This window comes from Protopterus annectens, chromosome 9.part0 (genome assembly GCF_019279795.1).
Source record: "Protopterus annectens isolate FY-2018-M chromosome 9.part0, PAN1.0, whole genome shotgun sequence".
Taxonomy (NCBI): Eukaryota; Metazoa; Chordata; order Ceratodontiformes; family Protopteridae; genus Protopterus; species Protopterus annectens.
In genome coordinates, this window is record NC_056743.1 from 850881689 (window position 1) to 850903810 (window position 22122).

A 22122-nucleotide genomic window follows, 5' to 3' on the forward strand; every position below is an offset into this window, starting at 1 on the left:
GTGGCTTACTCTAGTAATGGTGGTTTATCAGTTGGAGGTTACATATCTGCTATATCACATACCTGTCTACATCTGGTTGTAGCCCAGTTAGTAATGATAGGATAGTAGATATTTTACTTTGTGGATTTGATCACTTTTGAGCCTTATAACCTTAATGTGACAAGTATCCTCAAAATAAAATGTAATAAGTTATGTTTACAGCTTCTTTTCTTTCAGTTCTATCAGCTATAGCTCATTAAACGCCCTCTGGGGCAAATGAAATGTTAAACTGTAGTCATGGAGTTCTGTATCTGCCCATGTTAATGTTACATTTATTTATTTACAGTTTGATTACTAGGTGAGTGAGCTTGTTCAAGTGACCCAAACTGGGCAGAAAATGAATTGGAGCAAGGCATGTAGTAGTAATAGTGTGACAAAACATTACAAATGTGCAGTAGATTTAACACAGCATAGTAAATTTATGGTGGTTAGTACAGTGTACATAAAATTTATAAAAAGGAGGGAATGTATTAATTAGGGTGCAATGAAAAGTTTTTCCTTTTGTTGAAGATCATTTGAAAGTTACAATAGTACTGTAAAGCACAAGGTCCATGGTTTAACCAGCATCGCAGAAGCAAGTGCACTTGGCATTCTGCTATAGTTATTCCTTCAATGTGCTCTGGAAGAAATTTATGGTTTCATTGTTTTTAATTTCAGTTGATAGGGTGTTCCTAATCTGAAAAAGCATTTTTCGCCAACTGCTTGTTTAAAGTGTGGTATAGCTAGAGTGAGACTGTGCTGTATTGGCTGTCTCTTAGGGAACAGCTTAGTTAGAGTCCCCCCCCCCCTTAGGGGCGGATAGTATCTCATATGGAGTATTTTGAATAATAGGGTACCTAGTAACGGTGCAGATCTGACTGTGATAGGGAGCCATTGGAATTTTTGAACTATGCCACAATGAAGTGAATTAGGATCTGCTAGCAGAACAAATTTATGTATCTTTCACCCTTTGGTTTGGAGCTTGTGGATGTTTGGGGCTGATTGTAATCTATTCACTGGTATCTCATATTCCACTTTAGGAGGGAAAACATTTATGGCTATAGCTTTCCATGGAGAAGGAGAGAAGGAGGCACAAGATCTGATAACATAATGTTAATTGAGTGTACTTTGGAGGTGGTGACATCTTGTGTTGTTGTAAAGTTCGGGAGGGGATCTGGAGTAAGCCCTAGGTATTTTTGTTCCTTAACATTTGGAATATTCATTCATGTAAGTAATGGTAATGAGAAATGCTTCATAGTGGTTGCAAAAAGCTTGATGTTAGATTTTATGGAGCTGATTACTAGTCTGTTTGCTTGAAGCCAATTGCATGGGGGTGAAAGTGTGCATTGTATGTTTGAAGAGATGGCTGTGTATTGCTACTGTCAAGCAATATGTCACCTGCGTACATTATAATCCTAAGACTAGGGAAGTCGATGGTTTAATGCCATTATCGGTTGCAAATAAGGAGAATAGTGGGCCCAGTACTGAGCCTTGTGGGATACCAGTGTGTAGTGCGCCTGTATCTAGAAAAGTATTGTTACTGTAAATTTGAAAGGTGCTATATTTCAGATAGTTTTAAAATCAAGAAGTTGTATTGTCACCAATAAGTTTGTGTAAAAGAAGGTTATGGGTAACTGTCTCAAATGCCTTTTCATATCAACAAATGCTCCAAATGTAATGAGACTATTAGAAACTCCATGATGAGATTGCATACATTTTCAGAAGCATTTTGTTTTTCAGTTTTGATGATATAAGTTTATCTCTGTTAAAACAGCAAACATTGATTATACAAATTGTTCTGTGTGAAAGCATAGTGTTCTTTAACTTCTAGATGTAGATGTTTCGTCTTGCCTGGCCACTGTGTCAGTTTAGTTTTTTAACATGTGCATTTCTTTAGCTTTGTTGTTTTCAGTTCTTTAATTTCTCTGGAGTTATTGGGGTTTATTCAGCAACCTGAGTACTCCCATTTGTTCTTCCTATACGTTTTCCGTATTTATTAGTAGTATGCATCAGTCTTTGTCCTCCACTTCCACAGTATATTTATGAAGTGTCAGCATTGCTTGTCAAGGTGTTAAAGAAGTTTCGGAACCAATGCTATCTATCACAAAGTAGTCTGTGACTGTTTATGTTTGAGCATCAGTTTGTAGTTTCTCAAATATTTTTCTTATGAGAAAAAGGTTGGAGCTGGGTCTCTAGCCTTTCATTTGTGAGGTGAACATACTTAATGGAATGATGGTGAAATGTTTAAAGGAATTTGGAAATGAAGTAGTGGTAAGGGATACCTTTTTTTTTTTCTCCCCAGCTGCTATTTGAGAAATTTAGGGTGAATCTGAATTTCCATGCTAAGTTAGTTTTAAGATAAGTTATTTAGTTCATTTGGGTGTGATGAAAAGTGAAAATTGAGAACCGTAGTCAGCCAGTGGGTATAGTTTGTATGGGTGTGTAGATGGCATTTGTTAGTAGTTTGGTTGGATTGGTTGAGAATTGGTTGGTAATATCTTTTATAGTTGAAAGGAGGAAATTTACATAGTTATAAAACTTCATCTGGTTTTAGTGAATCTGACAGAATTTTATGATTAGCCGTCTTTACCCCTAGACTTAGAATTATCTTGTGGTACCATTTTTTTCAGAGTTAACCAAGACTTTTTTTCTCAATTAGCATATAACTCAATTTACAAAGTGTATATACGCTTGCTGTTGTAACCCAGGTCATAGCTAAAAAGGGTCATACAAACCAGTTCACTTACCTGGATAACAAATGGCATTTATAATTTTAAAGCTGTTTGGGGGGCATAAGAATACATTAAATGTTGGTTGCAGCAGTTTTAATTTTAAATAGTCTGTGTTTTATATATGAGTTTGGTCTTTGTTTTTAGAGATTTTTGATTCCTGGAACGTTCTGTCGCTCTCATTAGTCCTCTTCAGACTGTAAACCTTGACCGGTTTCATTTATTTATTTATTTATTTAAATTTGTTGACCGGGAGTGTCCGACTGGACGTAGGTCCATTTTCAGCGGAGGCCCGGGGAGAAAAGCTCCACAGTTAAAATAAACAGACAGTAGTTACATTGGTTTACATAGCGATTAACAGTTTAACATAGCAATTACTTAGAACATATTTACAGATGAAGAACATAGTACATCAGTAGACAACTAGAATCTTTATCTGTGAAGTACATAACAGACATTAACAAATGTTACAATGAGAAGTTCCTGTTGTATAATAAGTACTAGGCTTATGAGCATCTGAGCTTGCTATAATCAAGGTAGTTAGTGGAGTGGAGTGCCCAGTTAACAAGTAAATTAGATGCATAAATCTAAAGTAGGCTGATGGGGATCTATGTACCGAATGTTAAATGCTTGTATCAGTTTTAATGAGTGTTCGTTTTGTGCATTTCTGTGGTGCTTTATGACTTGGCATTTTTATACACCAGAACATTCCATATATATGGTTAGTGTTGTTCAGACATTAAAACAGGCAAATCTGACAAAGTTTCAAGTCCATTAAAGGCTCTCCATACCTAGAAACTGAGAGTATTTCAGCATAACCAAACTTGCAAAGATCTGATGTGCGGCTCCCCATCCCACTCACGTGGCCACAAGTTCCAATTGAAACACTACCCATTATTTCCTGCTGATGATGATTTAAAACACCTTTTATTAAATCTTCAAGTTTAAGCAATGGCATATAACATTAACAGAAAAGAAAACAAACCAGAATACAATTTTTCATGGATTACACATATATATTTTCTTTTTAACAGTTATTCATTCCAACAGTACATACATTTATCAATTCCTACTGTCCCTTAAACTTCACTTCTCCTGAACATTATTCTGCCTGTACTGTTCCCACAAATTCCATTTATTAGTATGTAATGTGCTCCATCCGTTTTCAGTAGATCTCATCTCCAGTTCTTTTATCTCCTTTACAATATTCAGTACTTCAGTTGTTTGTTTTTATTTTCCATTTTCTAGTTCAGTGATGGTGAACCCTTTGTGTTTGGAGTGTCAGAAAATGCCTAACTTGACCCTGCTCGCGTGCCCCCCCCAAACAAATAAAATAAATATAAATAAAACAGCATGGCTCTCAATACATCAGGGATAAATCTCAATAGATTTGGGGACAAATCTAGAAATGAGACCTGCACAGTTTTCAACTAGTAGTACTATTAATTTGAGACACTGACAGAAAAATATGAACATGAATTAATATACATTTTCTTAAGTAAAATTAGTCTATAAATTTAGTTATTCTCATTAAGTGTAAAAAGTTGCCAGTTTTAGGAGGGATTGAGAGAGAGTTGAGAGGAATGTAAAACAGCACACTCCTAAAAATGCAGACTACTTGCCCTTTGTAGAAGTATAACCATGAAGAGAAAACAATGCCAGCACTGCCCTTTGCAGACTCTATCGAGAAAGTATACCAAAATACTCTTTGAGGTAACTTCCTTACCTCTGCAGCAGTGTTGTTGAACTGCCTCCTGGCACAAAATATTTCAATGCACTTCACACAAGCAACAATTGCAAAAGCATTTTTTTTGGTAACTCTGGTGTTGGTGAACACTTGTGTATCACACAATGTCATGGCGTGTCACCTTTGACACGTGTGTCTTGGGTTCGCCATCAGTGTTCTGATTTTTAGCCTCTAGCATAAGAAACCTATTAGGCCGTAATAAGTCTGGTCAGTTCAGACTGTATCCCAGCTCAAGTGATTCATTTCCTAATGTTTTGCAGGAAATTTTTAAAATCTGCCAAAAAATGTTCCCGGTTATCTCTCTCTCATCACACCTCCCGTCTCTGCTGTCTACCTGATGATGGAAAATTCTCTGCTTGGGCTATAAACATATGGATGTGACCGCTTCCTAAACCTTCTGAACTTTGTTGCCTGCTTGAGAACCATACATATGTCCTCCTATTATTGCTTATAAGTTACCTTTCCAATCTCTTCCCAAAATTTTCTAACAGCCCCTGGTTGATTATGCAGTATTTTATATGCCATACTAATTATTCCTTTTTTTAAGCACAGCTCCCTTGTACAGAATGCGTACCTCTCAATTGTACAGATTTTTGCAGAATGTCCAGATTTTTCCTTCATATTTTTGGTCCGTTTTTCATAAAATTGTGGTGGTCTGGCAACTTAGTGGCAAATCATTAAAGACTGAAGTTAGAAAATAACAGAAATTTGAGTTTCAGACTTCCTACCCTTCCGAAATTTCATTCTAATGCAAAACCTGTTATTCTGTCAACATTGTAAGTTTGTAGGAACAATATTTAAAAATTGATCCTATTTTGGGCCTTTGTCCCACTTTTATTTATGGCTTTGTCCAGATTTCTTGCTCTAAGAGGTATGTTAATGGAAAGCAGTCTGTAACCTGCGGTCCAAACTTTTGATTGAACTAATCCCACTCTGTTACGTTTCTGTCTGTAGATATTTCCTCCCAATACCTTGGTTCCTTTGCTACTTTTCTGTAGTAAATTTCAGCCTCCTCTTTCTACTCCTACTCATTTCTTTGTTGGCTTAGTTCTTAAAATACTTTGATATTTTATTTTGTATGGTGGTAGCTGTTCTCATTATGGATCTGCATCTCAACACATACTTTCTCTGTATTTCTTGACCCCCCTTGTTTGTTTTTGTTTTTTTTATCTTCATCCCTTTCCACTTTAATTTATAATCTGCTGCTGTTCTATGTATATGAACCTTAACTGCTAGATAGCTCTAAAATATCCCTTCAGATCAGGAAATCTTTAAACCATGTCCTACGAGGAGAATCATTGTGTCCCACTTAACTCTTCCCCCCCTTTGTCTTCCATATAAATTTATTCAACTGTATTATTACCTTCTACAAATTCTCTTTCTGCTTGATAAAAATACACCTGACCTGGGTGTAAAACTAATGGAATTAAAAAAAACATTTTCACTACTTCGGTATTGCTATCCATATCTCTGGTCAAGATCTTCCAGCTTCCCAATTTTTGTTTTATCTTTTGTTCGGTCTCTTACTGTATACAGTTAGCCATAAATGTATTTTTGATCTGTATACCTAAATACTTCATCTTGTGTCCATATAAATGTGTGTATTGCTGAACCAGTTCGTGTGTGGGTACATAGTTTAATAGGAAGCATGTTGAATCACTGCTGATTTGGTGAACGTAAAAAAGCGAACAATGTTCACCAAAACCACTTTTGCTGTACCTCCTGAATACATCTTTTTGGAGGGAGCAAGTCCACCCCCGCCTGCACACTCCATGTACAGGGAGACAATCATCAGGTCATTCTCAGTTGGTGTTAAGAAACAAAATGAACAGTCTAAACAAAATGCAGGTAAACGGATGTTTAAGAAGAAATTGCAAGGGGGTTCCAAGAAGGATTCTGGAAACTTCCAAAACTAAGGACTGTCCAATAAGTCAGAATGACTATGTTCATAGGTTCATACTAGGCTATCTGCCCTAGGGCATTTATAAGCCTAGCCAGAATGTGTTTGGCTTTCGCCACCCATTTTAAATTTATTTTGCTATGCCCTTTTTCGAGGTTAGTGTACTGTGCCTCTTTTAGTAACAGTGACACAGAAGTGATACCCGGGGTAAACCTACGATTTCCCATCCACTCATCAAGATTCCTCTTGAAGAGAGTCAATGAGGGACTCTGCCTAACCTGGACTGGGATTTTATTCCAGAGTGAAGGGAGCCTCTGGGTTATGAATCTGTCCCTCCAGCATGTCCTATTTATTTCAGTGCTAAGGTTCAAGTCTCTCGAGCGCGTAGCTCGATGGGATTTGGATTTTCTGAGGTGCAGCATGTCCATTAATTCCGGGTTGGACATGGCTTTACACGCCAGGCACAGATCGCCTCTGAACAGGCGGTATGCCACTGAGTAGAGCTGGAGTTTCTTTAACCGGGCAGCATATGGCATCTGTTTGAGCCCTTTGATCCTCTTGGTGAGGTACTTTTGGGGTCTTTCCAGTTGCTGCAGGTGTCTGGTAAGGTACATCCCAAAAGGGGCATTGTACTCAATTATGGGCCTGATGAGGGATGAGTAAAGAGGCACGATGACGTCCCCTGATCTAGATGTGAATCCCTTCATGATTAGGTGGGCTATATAAAATGTTTTTGTAACCACTTTGGCCATGTGGTTGTCAAATGAGAGATTGCTATCAACTTGGGTCCCCAGGTCCCTAATTACTTCTTTTGTACTTAATGGATTACCACCTATGTGGTAATTTGTGGGCACTTTGTTTTTGCCAAAGGGGATGACTATACACTTTTTGGCATTTAGCTTGAGGCCATGGCTCTGGCACCCGTTGTCTGTTTCTATGAGGCCCTTTTGGAGGATGCTTGTGTCGGTTGGAGAGTTTATTTTTTTTCTGTTTCCCAGATGCTCTCTTTGTACACAGTAGGAGTGCCTGAAATCAGAATATGATCTCACTGCACTCAGTTGAGTGAGCAAATGAGATGGGCCCAGAAGGAGTATCCAAACACAAATTTACAAGAGGGGCGGGCAGTTGCAAGGCCACTAAGATTAACACCAAAACAAAAATGGGGACGGTGGGTGGGACTAACTGAAGAGCAGAGTCAAAACTTCCAGTTCAGTTAATATTCCTTCCACACAGGTAAAATCAATTTAAATACTGTATTTTTTTGAAAAAAAAGAGCAGATAAAGGTACTTAAATTCTCTTATACGTCCGGTTGAATTCAGCAAGTTCTTAGCCGGCCAAAGCTGAGGTTTTTAAGCTAGGAGACTTTGTTCCTCCCTCCCACCCTGGCAACCCCTTTGTCTTCAATACAGCCTGAATCTTCACTTTTTTTCTTTGGCAACATTTCAGACAAATGGGTTCGGAAGATTGTTCGTCCAAGGTTACAGATGGCAGTGGGAGGCAATTCTTCCTTCCCAATGGGTTACTCCTTATCCTCCAGTCCATATTCCACCTGTCCTTCATCCCCCATGCTGTCCCTTCCCAGGTGGAAAAGGAGTTTTATTCAGGGATGTTTTTAGTACCAGTCTCGTCACTTCTATGATTCCTGGCAAGACTCCACATGAGAACTACAGAGGTATCTAAAATCACTCTGGTCCCAGGACTAACACCCATTGTCTTCTCTTTACAAAACCCAGCACTGGGATTTGAGAAGTCACTTCATGTAGAAAACAGGTATCCCTAAGTTCAAGAGTCCCCTTCTCACTTCCTGTTCCAAAGCAGAGAGTTACCAGAGACGCCTCGTATTTTGGTGGGGAGTAGTTTCAAGAGGGATAAAAGTGCAAGGTGTGTGTGACATCAAGGGCGTACACAAGCAGACAAAATATCAAAAAGATCCTTGCCTTGATCTAGGCGCGGAACTGTCTGAATCATCTTTGGTCCCTGAGACCTCTTCAAGTTGTTGCAGACAATATCACTGTCATGTGTTACATCAACAAGCAAGGGGAAGCCATGTTGTATCCCCCTTTGCAGGCTAGCCATTTCAGATTGGGATATAACTTCACAGCATAGTCTGACATTGCAGGCATTCTTCATGTCAGTACAGCAAAAATTGAGTGGTAGACAAGCTGAGCAGGACAAGGCAGACACTAACAAATGGAAACTAGATCAGAGGGTCTTTTAGATTTGCTCCATCTGTGAGGGTGCCTTAAGTAGACCTTTTTGCATCCTGTGAGGGTTCCTTAAGTATACCTTTTTGTGTCCTCTCTAAGCAATCAGCTGGCAAGAGTCTGCTCCAGGACTCCATGCAAGAAGGCCTGGAAGACGAGATGCCTTTTCTTTTCCTTCAACAGGAATGTCCTGCATTTGTTATCACCTTTTTGCAGTTATGTCAAGGATACTTCTGAAAATTCAGTAGGAATCCTCCAAGGTCAATGTGGTGGCTCCCTTCTGGCCCAGGCAACAGTGGTTCCCACTTCTTTTGGTAGTGGCCAAGGACAGTTACCACAAGCTTCCCCACAGACTGCATCTAATCACACAAGAACAGGGGTGTTTGATACACCCCACACCAAAAAACTTCAGTTGGCTGCCTGGATGATAGGGTCTTAATTCCTTTTAGGCACCTGTTTACTGAGGATGTGCAGCAAGAACTAATGGAGGCAACAAAACCTGATTGTAGAAAATCATATATTAGGAAGTGGGAAGGGTTTCCTAGTTGCTGCAGATAACATAGCCAGCACCCATCCAGGACTACTTGTTCTCTGGTTTTACAATGTTTGTGAGTTACTACATTGGGCCTTTCTTACTCCTCTGTCAAGGTTCATTTCTGGGCCATTTCAGCATGTGTGCTCATGGATCCCTCCCTTTCAGTGCAGTCTCAAGTCAAAATTGTAGTAGGGGTGAATGGAGATGTTCACCAAATGCATTGGCTTCAGGGGCTGCTTGCATTCTTGAAAGGGATTTTGTATATGAAGCCTCCAAGAAAATTAGTGGATGGGACTACTTGGTATCCTTTTTTTTTTTTTTTTTTTTTTTTTTTTTTTGGAGAACCTAACACTTAATCCATATGAACCAACTAACTTGGCTGACTTGAGGTTCTTAACATGGAAAACAGTTTTACTTACCTTTGCCAAGGTCAGAGCAGTCAGTGTCCGAGTTGCAACCTCTTAAGATGAAGTCAGCCCTACCTAATTTTCCACAGGGACAGGGTTTCTTTGAGAACTACTGTTTTAATGACTAAGGTAGTAGCCAAGTTTACTTTAAGCTGAACTCTTCCTCTTCATGTTTGCTTTTCTGAACTCAAAAACCGAGGGAGAAATGATCTTCCATACCTTTGATGTCCAGAGACTGCTCTGGTACTGTTTTGATAGAACTTAATCTTTCAGATCTTTGGATCAGTTGTTCATTTCTTGTGAAGGTAAGAAGAAAAGCCAACCTGTGTCAAAACAGACTGCTTAAAAATGGTTTTCCAAGGTTATTAACCTTTTGTTATACTCCAGCATGAGAAAACCATTCCAGCATGAGAAAACCATTCCAGGCAGAGTGAAGGCCCTGTCTACCAGGGCCTTTGCTTCCATCTATACCTTTCTGGAAGGGGTTGGATTCTATAAGTATTCTAGAAGCAGCAACTCGGTCCTGTGTACATAAACGCTGTAAGCTTCATTTCTTCTCTTGGCCTTGATCATGCTCTGCAAGGACCATTCTCCAGGGGCTTCTGGGCTCTTTTCCTTCCACTTCTCAGATGTAGTAAGCTATTGTAGTCTACCCATAATGCAACTTCAGCAGTGATCAATATGATGAACATAGTGCGGTTGTGTAAGTAAACTTCCCTTAACTGTAGCTGTTCGAGTAATCATTGCTGCAGTAGCAGCTGCCTCCCTCCATCTCCTTTGTTTTTTTTTTTTTTTTTTTTTTTTTTTTTTTTTTTTTGTATGTTTATAATAGGGTGCATTTATTTGTTCGTTTGTTCCTAGTATTGTCCTTTCAAGGCTCAGCCTCCTTCTCTGTAAGCAGGAAAGCATTGAAGGACTTTGTGCCCAAACTCTTCTTTTAGTTAGCTCAGCTCGAGCTGCCTGACAGTTTGGGTACTTACAAGGTTCCCTGAAGCTTTGGAAGCTGGCATCTGTTATATCGTTAGCAGGATACAACTCGTATAGCTAAGGCTACTGCATTAGTGATCATTCGAACATCTGCTGTTATGGTAATTTACTTGCACAACTGTGTGGTGGTGCTGGCATTCCTTGCACCTATGGAGGTGTCTGTGCCCACAGTGTTGGGATTCGCTTCACAAACTCTGTTTCAAAACTTCAAACTCCAAATGGCCGAGACCATAAGATCAAAGTTTTTAAACTTTGAATGGAGATCCCAGTACAGAGCGGAACGGGAAATTTACCATTTTCCTCACTGTAGTGTGATCTCAGAGTTGGTATATTTATTTAGTAGGGGATTTGGGAAGGTGCAGGAGGGCCTGCCCCCCCCCCCTGCAAAAATGTAAAAAAAAATTTTTTTTATTACAGTTTTGAAGTTTTAAAACTTCGTTCTTATGGTCTCGACCATTTGCAGTTGGAAGTTTTGAAACTTTGAGCTTGTAAAGTAGACATCCACCTCCACTAGGCCTAACGGGGTTGGCACACGCCATTGTTACTGGTATTGGCCCCAATGGTTCCAGACTCTGGTTTAATGTATACACATTTGACATTCAACCTTTTGGTGCTGAAGCCTACCCCGTAGCTTTGACATTTGGTTTTGTAAGCAACATTTGTTGGAGCTAATCTGCTTTTCTTTACTTCATTGTAGACCGTGTCCTCAGTGACACCGCTGTTTATATCAGTGACATCAGGCCCAGGCATCTCACTCGGAACGTCTGTGTCAAGGAGACCATCAAAAGTTGGTCATTTGTAATAGGTGCCTGCTCCCTCGGTTCCTTCCTACTTCACAACTGACATAGGACTTTATAGGCCCTCATTCATTTTGCCCTTTAACAATCAAGGACCTGGTAAGCATACAAGGTATGTAAGGTCTGGGTTAGACTCTCGCAAGTTAAACTCAGCTGAACCTCCTTACCCAGGCATTCCAAAGAAGAGAGCGTTCTAGAGGAAGCACCTTGACTCTCCACCGAAATCTCCCACCCCAGTCACAGATCTAGTCAAAGGAGGGGAGGGCCTGCTCCCAGCCCCCTCCAGAAGACCGTAAGTTTGGAAAGGTTTTGGATATGACGAGAAGGGGATCATGGCCCATTGACCCCCAGCTCTCCAGATGTGGAGATGATGCAGGAAAGCTACAAGTCATCACTGTTGATCAGTGCCACCTTAGTGAACCACAGCAATAGGGTTTTCTTCTTCCAAGAACAGGCACTGTAATACCTGTAGAATTGTCAGTGTCCCACTCTGGAGGCAGTCAAATGATGTCTCTTCTTACATCTAACTGCATGAGAGGACATCACGCAGAACATTTGGATCAAGGCGATTATATCTAGTGACTATATTGTATATACAAAACCACCTTGTCATCCTCCCCTGGTTTCACCATGTCAGAAGTGATATAGCAGGCGGTTGCAAACCTCCTCTCAAATAAAGCCATTCAAGAGGTCTCACCAGACTAGAAAAGAGACAGATTTAACTTAGACTTCTTTTAGGTGCCAAAAAAGACTCTGCACTGGATCCCAGACCGATTTTAAACTCGCTGTCTAAATCAGTATGCAAGCAAAGAAGCCTTCAGGAGTGTTACTGTGCAATCTGCCCTTCCCTGCATACAAGAAGGAGATTGGATGTGCTCTTCAGATATTCAGGGCATTTACCTCCATATCAAAATAGCCAAGGCATTCAGAAGAGTCTTACATTTTCAGATTGGGCCAGTCATAACCAGATCGGCTTCAACACGGTCCTTGGATTTTCGCCAAATGGATTAGCTTCAGGGGCTGCATGCTTTGATTAATTCTGTTATATCTGGCTCATCATGGCATCAACAAAAGAGAAGCTTCAATAACTGCACTACTTTACTTAACCTTGGATAAAAAAATAAGGCCTTTAGTCCATGTCCTGAAAGTACCCCAATCAAACTGCAAGTAAGTTCAACACTTATTTTATAGAAAGTATAGTTAACTTAACAAGCAACTCTTAACGCACATCATCCTTTTCCTCTCAAAATTCTTCAACCTCCATTCCTAACTCTCCCCCACACATAACACATTCAACTTTTCCTAGCCTTCCTCTAGCTCCCCTGATTCCCTTTTTTTTTTTTTTTACACTTTATAACCTGCCCCACTACCATCTTAAAAAGACTAATACTTAAACTCAAACCCTGCTGTACCTCTGTTAATAACCTCCAACCTGAATACCTAAAAAAAAAAAAAAAAAAAAACTAGCTGCAGAAGATAGCGTATCCAGTTAGCATCCTTATAAATGGATCTATTGCAGAGTCTTGCGTCCCCATCTTATGGCAAAAATTGTACATTATTCCTCTGCATAAAGGAGGTAATTCTACCCAAATATCCAACGTTTGCCCCATTGCCATCCTGTTCCCCATCTCAGAATTCTTAGAAAAATGTGTACACAAACAACTCCTCAACCATCTCCTTCATAATCAACTGTTAACCTCAGATCAACATGGGTTTTTGCTAGTCCACAGCACTACATCTGCTTTGCTGTTCTTTACAGACACTGTAATTCTGGCAAACTAGTCTCTTTTTCTCTTCCTTGACCTGTCCAAAACTTTCAATAGTCTTTCACTCTTAAGCTCCTGCATCAGCTGTTCATTCTTGGACTATCCCATTCTACTTTCCACTGTTTTTCCAGTTATCTCACAAATCTACAGAAGTCAGTTAAATGGCAAAGCTCTTTATCTGCATACCTTCCCAATGTCACTGGGGTTCCTCAATGTTCCATTCTCTAACCCCTACTCATTAACGTATTCATTAATGTCCTTCACTCATCCTCCTTCAATGCACCCTTATCCAGTATCCAATTGACTACTACTATGTGTGCTTCAGGTAGCCTACCACACTTACAGCATGTTTGAAATCTTTTCTCAAAGCAGTGCAGGAACTGAAGTAATTCCTAATGTGACAGTAACATTTAAAAAAAAAACTCTTCAGAAGCTTGGAATGCTTTACAGACATGCAACAATTTCTGAATAAATCCACCAAAACAACTCTTGCTACCACTTGCCTATTACCCTCACTCCTTTATGGAGCATCAATCATTACCGTCATGCATACTTCATTAAAAACAAGAGTCAAAACCTACTGTAACAAAATTGCTAAATTTGTCACTAGTGCTAACTATGATGCCCGTCATTGCATGGTTCTACAGCCTCTTAAGTGGCTTAAACTACCAGACACCTCACTTACCTATCACTAACAACTGCCCACATCATCATTCATAAACCTATTTCCTGAACTGCTCTTAGTTTTGTACTATACATATAATCCCCCAAAATTCCTCTCTGGTCAGGGGACATAAAAAAAAAATGCTTATTAACACCTTTATTTAATTATTACTTAAGACTCGGGCAAACTTAAATTTATATAAAAGAAAACAAGCCATGTTAACATGTTCATACAAACATTATACATTGCATATATTCTTTTATGCAATTATCAATCAAACTTTACATAGATTGCTCAGTTCCTGCCTTCCCTTTATTCTGAATGTACTGTTCTCACAATTTTAATATTTTCCTATGTAATTTGCTCGTACCCTTTTCTAAAGATCCCACTTCCAGTTCTTCTGTCTCTGTTGACAATATTCTTCTTCGTCTTTTGGCTTTTCCCAGTTAGGGGTCACCACAGCAGATTACCTGTCTGCTCATGATTGGCCGTGGAGTTTTTACAGTGTCAAGTTGCCAGCCCGGCGCCCAACCTTCCACAGAAGGCATACACACACGCACTCACGCCTAGGGCCAGTTTAGAATGTCCAATCCACCTCCAGCATGTCTTTGGGATGTGGGAGCAAACCCACGCGACCACAGGGAGGACATGCAGACTCTGCACAGAAGGCACCCCAGCCGAGGATCATGACTGAGTGCCTCTTGCTGTGAGGCGGCAACACTAGTCACTGCACCACCACAGCCGCCCATCTGTTGACAATATTCACTACTTTAAATACAGTTGGTTTAGACTTTGATTTACATTTTCCTAGGAATTGCTTTTTTAAGCAGCCGCCTGAATTAAACTTGGGGAATTCAAATCCTGTTTCCCCGCACAAAAAAATATTTCCTTAGTTGCACCCATTTGCTCTCCCAATATTGTTGATAGAGTACTGTGTAGAGAATTGTTAGTCTACCAACTTGTTACACACCAAAACATATGCCCCCAGTTACCTCTTTTTTTCCCCCATCACTGCCCCAACATTTGCAGTCTACCTGAGGAAAAATTCTTTGGAGTCTGTTCGGGGAATAAAAATACCTATGCAAGCAGTTGCAAGCAAAAAATCTTAAATCTTCTAGACTTTGTTACATGTTTGGAAGCCATGCATATGTCTTCCAATTTGTTTGTTTGTGAATTGTTTATTCAGTATCTCTTCTCAACCTTTTCTAACTTCCTCCGATTGATTCCTATCGTTGTTGTGCAATATTTTATATGCCTTACTTATTATCTATTTCTAACAACCACTTCTGTTCTAAATTCAACTAAAAACACTACCAGAGCAGGTCTTGCACATAGGATTCCCCTAGCCATTTCTGTTTACCAATACTCTTTGATATCCATCCCTGATAGAGAAGGCAGTCTCTAGCCTGCAGTTCAAATGTCTTCTTGGCGTCTTCCCATTCTGTTACCTTTCCCTCTCTAGCTGTTTGCTCCCACTACTGTGGTTCCTTTGCCAGTTTCCTCCAGTAAATTCCTGCTCTCTTGTTTATTCTCTGTACTCCTAGCTGCAGCCATCCCTATAGTCAGAATTTCCTTTTTTCCATTCTTGTGTTGGTTTGGTTCTTGGCGTATTTTCTGTTACTTTTTAAATATATAACATTATGTATGACTGTTCTCCTTAAGGGGATATGCAACTGTTCTTAATGCATAAACCTAATGAACCACCTGACATAGCCTGTACTCCTTTTCATTGGCCAAAACTTGGAATTCCCTTCCACAGTCCATTAGTGAAAATCTTAATATACTTACTTTCAAACACACTATAAAAGAGCTTTTATCCAAATCTTGGATCTGCTCTTATACTAATCCAGGCTGATTTCTTTTTATCTCCAGTCATTCTAGCCACTGTCCCCCTCTTTGTACACCTTTGCTCCCTATTTGCCTTTTCTGCCATCTCACTTCTCATAATCTTTTCCAGCCTTACTTCTTCCTCCCCTCTTATTCATTACATAGTACCCTAGTTGCCTACTTTTCCTCTTCACAGCTCTCCCTATTTATTATTATCCAGTTGTACTACTTATCTTTCAGCTTTTCCCGGTTAGGGGTCGCCACAGTGGATCATTTGTCCGCTCATGATTGGCAGTGGAGTTTTACGTTGTTGAGTTGCCAGCCTGGCGCCCAACCTTCCACAGAAGGCACACACTCACGCTTAGGGTCAATGTAGTGTCCAATCCACCTTCAGCATGTCATAAACTAAGAACCAGAAAAATAAACTTATACAACTGCTCCAGTCCAAAGCTCCGAATGAAACCACAAATTCCAAATGTACCACGAGCCAAGGATCGAACCGGAGAGCCTCTTGCTGTGAGGTGGCAACGTTAACTGCTGCACCACCGCAGCCACCCAGTATCCAGTTATACTACTACCTTCTACTATTCACTCCTGCTACTGCCTTCTTCTGATCTTTACCTCTGTCTTACCTGCATCTTATTTAGGCCTTAAGACTAAACTCCTTTACCTTTTATGTGCTCTACCCCCATACTGTACTGTATAGTTAAATTTCTCATATGTATAAACGCTGCATTATATTGATGCTACTATATTCTGCTTTTCAAATTTATATAACTTATTTTTTTTTTTGTATTCCATAATGTTAATTATATGAATATAGTTACACATTCTGTATGATATATCATGTATCCGGAGCTTTTCTCACCGGGCGCCACTTACCTCGACCCAGCTGGACTTTCCTGATAAATGTCAGTAAATGAAATTGAGTACTTGACTTAGAGCAGTATATGTTCAGGAGATTGTTACGGCTTAGCAGCCTGTTAAAAATGTCCCTTCATCTCTGCAGGATCCGTCTCAATGGCTCTTCTACCTGCACCCAATTAGCTCATTAGTTCCATGGGCGCAGGAGCTGGGCATCTCTGTGCTAGGTAAGAGCCTTGCAGCACATTCATTCCTACCTAGGAAGCACTGTTCCATCCATTCCTCCAGTTGTGAGAGTCTAGTGGTATGAAGTGAGTCGGATAACAGTTCTGTGAGGTGCACCACATTCCCTCCCCTAAGGTTGCTTGCAGACTGCGTAATTGCGGGAAAAAAATGTGCACATGCTACCACACTCTTCCCTTGTTTCCCTGGCTTTGCAGGGAAGTCCCTGTTTAATGCTGCATGAAGGGCAGGTGATGCACCCAGCAACTGCTAGATATTGCCAATACCACAGATGTAGTAGCCCCCCCCCCCCCCGACACCAGATTGAGCGAGCTGACATAGACTTCTCAAGACCATCTTTTCTGTCCAGGTCCCTCAGAAGCTCTTGCTGGTAAATAACACTGATCATCTAGGCTGCAGTCAGGGCTTCATCTCTCTGTACCTCAGGACTGAGGTAGACTGAGTATTTTATGTAGTAAGTGGTTGTAATGCCTGAATTTGTCAGCCTTATCAGTTCTTTCAGTGCAAACTGTAGTCGTGCATCTAGCATTGTTGTGATCGCTCACAACTTTAGTTTACCAAAATTATCAGGGAAATTGATGGGAGAATGAGACCGTTTTGAGTATTATTCATGTACTTAGAAAGAGAGAAAAAAAAGAAGCTAAGTTTTTTGTGTGTGTGTGTGTGTGTGTGTGTGTGTGTGTGTGTGTGTGTGTGAGAGATATATATATATATATATATATATATATATATATATATATATATATATATATATATATATATATATATATATATATATATATATATATATATATATATATATATATATATATATATATATAATATATGGGGGAGTGTATGTTTATGTAGTATGCAAGTTCTTGGTTTTTAAAATTCCCTAGAGAGTACTTTCACAGAATTGTTTGGAGGAACAAATCATAGTAGCTATAGAAATGATTATTTGAGATGGGTTGGAGGATTTGAATTTCCTAGGCATCTTAAAGCCTTGCTAAGTTTAAAGCTATTGACAGCCAAAAAAAACAATTGCTAGAAATTGGAAAGCAAAATCTGAACAAACTAATGGATGTATTGAATATTACAAAAGAGGCGAACAAATTCGTAGTGGAAGTTTAAGAAAGGAGAAGGAAGAAATATTGTTGAAATACATGGAATTTTTTGGGAACAATACATGCAAAGTCATGCTCAGAATAAGATGTGAGCTTTAAGAGAGGGGAGGAAGTGAGCAGCTTAATGTTGATAAAAATTGTTTAAAACAAAGAATGCTCTACACTGATACAAAAAAGTAAGGTTTGTTTTCTTTTCTGTTCATGTATGTAACTGATGTTGCATCTTAAAATGATGATGATTTTTTAAAAAGTGTGTGCGTGTGTGAGCATGCACCCACGCCCACATACATTGTTGCTTTACTCTAAAAGACCATACCATGCTTAACTGATATGCCGACATCACAGTTATTTTCTAGCACGTGTGCACACACCGTCATGCTGCTAATAAATTGTGGAACAAAGTCATGCAGATCACACACAGTTTGATTTTACAGTGGGACCTGTGCCACTGCCTCCTAAATTTGGTGTCTTTCCCATACATCTAATCTGTTTATATATATTTCCTCAAAGGTCATATAAACCCAGATAAGCGGGAATAACATTCATGCTTTGAGTCTTCCCTCCTCTCTAAGTTTGTGCATCCTTAAAAGAGCAGTACTAGTGACAAAATAAGCTTTGTCATACCAAGACATCAGAAACCTTTAACACTGGTATCACAGATGAGATGACCATGTGCCCCTTTATCAGATCACAGACCAAGAGTTGTGCTGCAAGGCCATGTATTTATAGACCAGGCGAGAGAGCGGTAATATGAAAGGGGGGTGGGGACCGCTAGTGTAGGAAAGAAAACAGTATATCTAGTGGTTGGCAAGGAGTGGTAATTTCAGGAAACTGTCTCAGTGGGGATTATTTGACCCTGGAGTACATTTTCTGGGAATATTTTGGAGTGAACTCTGCAAAGAGATTCACACACATGTAAGCCACAGACAAGACCACTTCACAGCAGCCTGTTGCAGTACTTTGTTTGATTTAAGACCGCAGATAATCTCGTAATAGCATGTAATATGCAAATGAGTAACAGGTTGATGCGAGGACGTGCTGGAAGGACGTGCTGGAAATAAAGAATGAGTAAAGTAAAATTATTGTTAAATATATGCTTAGATGCACTGAGTTGCATGCCAGACTGAGTTTGTCCTTTTTTTTTCCCCCAGTTTGTTGACTACTGCACAAAGCACACTACCGAACATCCTGAGGTTATCACTTTTCTGAAAGGCAGGCATGAAAAGACTAACCCAGACTACCTGTCCTCCACAGAATTCCGAAACATTATCGGGCGCTGCCTTGCACGGGTGCAGAGTAAGAAAAACAAAATCTATGTTTATATCAATGAACTTTGCACTTCACTTAAAGCTAATTCTCAGAAGAAGAAAGTCACAGTTAGCCATGTACCTAGTCAAGGCAAGGAGACAGCATATACAGAAAGCTGCAGCAAACTGTTTGTTACTGAGCCAGAGGTGCAAGATGTCTCTTCCATGCAAGATCATACTGATGCTCCAGAAGAGGAGAAACAGGAGAAAAAAAGTACTGGCTCTAAACGACAGATTAGATATTTGGAGAACTTATTGAAAGTATACTCTGATGAGATTCATAAGTTACAGGAGAAAGAATTGGATTTAGATGATTTAGAAGATGAAGACTCCACCTATATCCAGGAGAATCGATTAAAAAAAAAGATGATTAAGATATTTAAGAAACTGTGTGAACTAAAGGGTTGCAGCAGCCTGACAGGACGTGTCATTGAACAGCGCATTCCCTACAGGGGGACCCGGTACCCAGAGATTAACCACAAAATTGAGAAGTTTATTAATCGACCAGATCAATTCCCAGACTATCAAGACATCTTGAAAGTAATCCAGAAGGTTAATGATACAAGTAGCTTGGGACTGAGTGCAAAACAGATGCAGAGTATGGCACAGGATGCCTTTCGAGAGGTTGGCAACCGCTTGCAAGAGAGGCGACACCTTGATCTCGTTTACAATTTTGGCAGCCATCTTACAGATGAATATAGACCAGGTAATGTATTTGTTTTCATTTTTCATAACTTGAAATAAACCATTGTGACAAGGTGGTTCATTTTTTAGGTCTGGTTAGAAGTGTGGTCAAAAGCCATAAACTGCTGTAATTACAAAGAAAGTTGAACTTAGTAAAATGTATGAAAAGTTAATTAAAATAAAACAAAAATAGAATTGCAAACACTGGTGGATAGGAAAAAACAGCACATCAAATTTGGGGAAACAGAAATAGAGTAGAGGATGGGGAACCAAGTATAGTAACAGCAGCATTGCTGTGATGTATCAGCTGGGGGGATTGCGGATGAAACTGATAGCAACTGAGCAAGAAGAGGATCTTGAGTGTTGCTTTCACTTGGCCTGAACCACAAGGGCCACAGTGCGGGTTTAGTGGTATCAACAAGAAAAATGCTGGCGATCATATCCAGGTGGGGATAGACTCCAGAAGAAGAGGGGAAAAAATCTGCTTTTACTGGTCATTGCTCAGACCTTAACCTTGATTCTGATGTCAAATTTCATTCATCCTTGACCTTTGGGTACTTGGTTCTGATCCTCAGAACTGGCTCTGCCATTATACAGCTTGTGCCAACCAAATACTCTTGAGCTAAGACTCTACCCACAGTACCCTTCTCCATGTTACCTCTGATCTTGTTTGCCGCTCTTGTCGCAAGATGTGTCGGCTGTTCTTCTCGCAGCTAAGTGAAATTGCTTTATTTTTGAAAGTTTTTTTATTTCCGTCTACACTTTATAGTTAATTTCCATTATATTAGTTTCCACCCACCTGTTTCTGGTTAAGTGAGTGCTTTTTCCCCATACCTTATGGTATTCTCTATACCATCGTTAGTATTTCCCCTCCTTTTCCTCTCTACCTCATCGGGGTAGCTCTCTCTCTTACCAATGTTGGTATTTTTTCTTCTTCTTTACCAATTCTTAATATTTCTTTCTACCATATTTGGTAGTTTTTCCTTTCTTTCCTTTCACGTGAGTGTTGTCCTTCCTTGTCAAAATGGCCAATAAACCAAAGGGCACTACAGGGTTTAAACAGTGCCAGGATTGTGGACAGAAGGTGCTCAATTTGGAGGGACACTCCCTGTGTTTGTCTGGGTGCAGCCCATTTGGACCAAGAATGTTCTGTTTGCCGAGCCTTTAGTAACGGGGCCTTGGTTGAACATAAGAATAAATTGATATTGAAAGATTTGCTTAAGTTTTCTTTTGAAGAAGCCTTGTCCAAGACTGCTCCTTCTAAATCTGACCAGGGTGTAAAGAAAAGTCATTCTGTGCTGACTTCTTCGTCAACACTGGTGGCAAAGAAGCATAAGCCTGCCAAACCCTCTACATCTACAGAACCAAAGACCACGGTTCAGAGACTGTAGGAACAGACAACCTCCTCGGCACCAGTTACTATTACTGCACCAGGGTGCCGATTTTGTAGGCGCCAACTTCTTTAGCTTCCTGGTTGGTGATGACCTCGCCTCCTGCACTGCCGCAAACTTTGCCCACCCCCTCGGTGCCGAAATTAAAAATAATTTTTTTTACCCAGGACAAAATACTCACCTTCTATGATCACCTGTGTAGAGCAGCTTCCCAGTCCTTTTTTGGAAAGGCCAGAATCCCCCTCTGGCTTATCTGTCCTTTCTTCAGGAGTCTCATTGAAGTAGATGTTGTGAGGTTGGTGTATCGGCTCCTAGTGGTCAGGGGTCTCTGTTTCTTCCTCGACCCCATCTCCCTTCTGGAGTTGGGGCGTTTTCTTCCAGGACTCTAACAGATCTTCGTCCTCTAACCTCTTCAGATGGCTTAGAGTTTCCAGCTCCGATCCCTCTGGTACTGACAGCCCATCCACCTTCAGTGCCGGGATCTGCTCTGACTTCTTCAGTTCCTTCATAAGTGATGGACTTGCAGGGCAGTAGCTCTGCAGGCCTGAGGGTTTTGGATTGGCCCGGGCTTTTTATTCAGGATCATCCTTAACTCTGGGACCTTCAGCAGCTGTGGGCTCTTCCTCGGCTACTGCTTCAGAGGTGGGTCTCTGGGTAGGTGTGATCTGTGTTGTGAGACTGTCTTTCTTGATTCTGGGCTACCATCCCTCTTTGGGGTGGCCTGTCTTCCAGGTTAAGGAGAGGGCATTGGCCTGTGCAGGCTCTCAGCTGGTTGCTTCTGTGTCGGAATTAGATTCCCAGGCTCCTCATTGTCCGGAGCTGCCACCTTCCTCCATGCCTGGGCAGCCGCACCAGAACTTCAAGCAACCTCTGTACAGGGCTCCTTTTCTTTCCGAGTCTGCCTCAGAGATTCCCGCTGAGGAACCACCTCGAAAGAAGACATGT

The 22122-nt window shown here is 40.3% G+C and overlaps 1 protein-coding gene across 1 annotated transcript in view; it reads left to right on the forward strand.

The window, feature by feature from the left end:
• Positions 1-22122, forward strand: part of DAXX (death domain associated protein) — an 894338-nt gene that overhangs the window by 52553 nt on the left and 819663 nt on the right. Inside the window, exon 3 of the mRNA XM_044083553.1 lies at positions 18947-19808. Coding sequence (XP_043939488.1) covers positions 18947-19808 — 862 coding nt within the window. The remainder of the gene's footprint in view (positions 1-18946; positions 19809-22122) is intronic.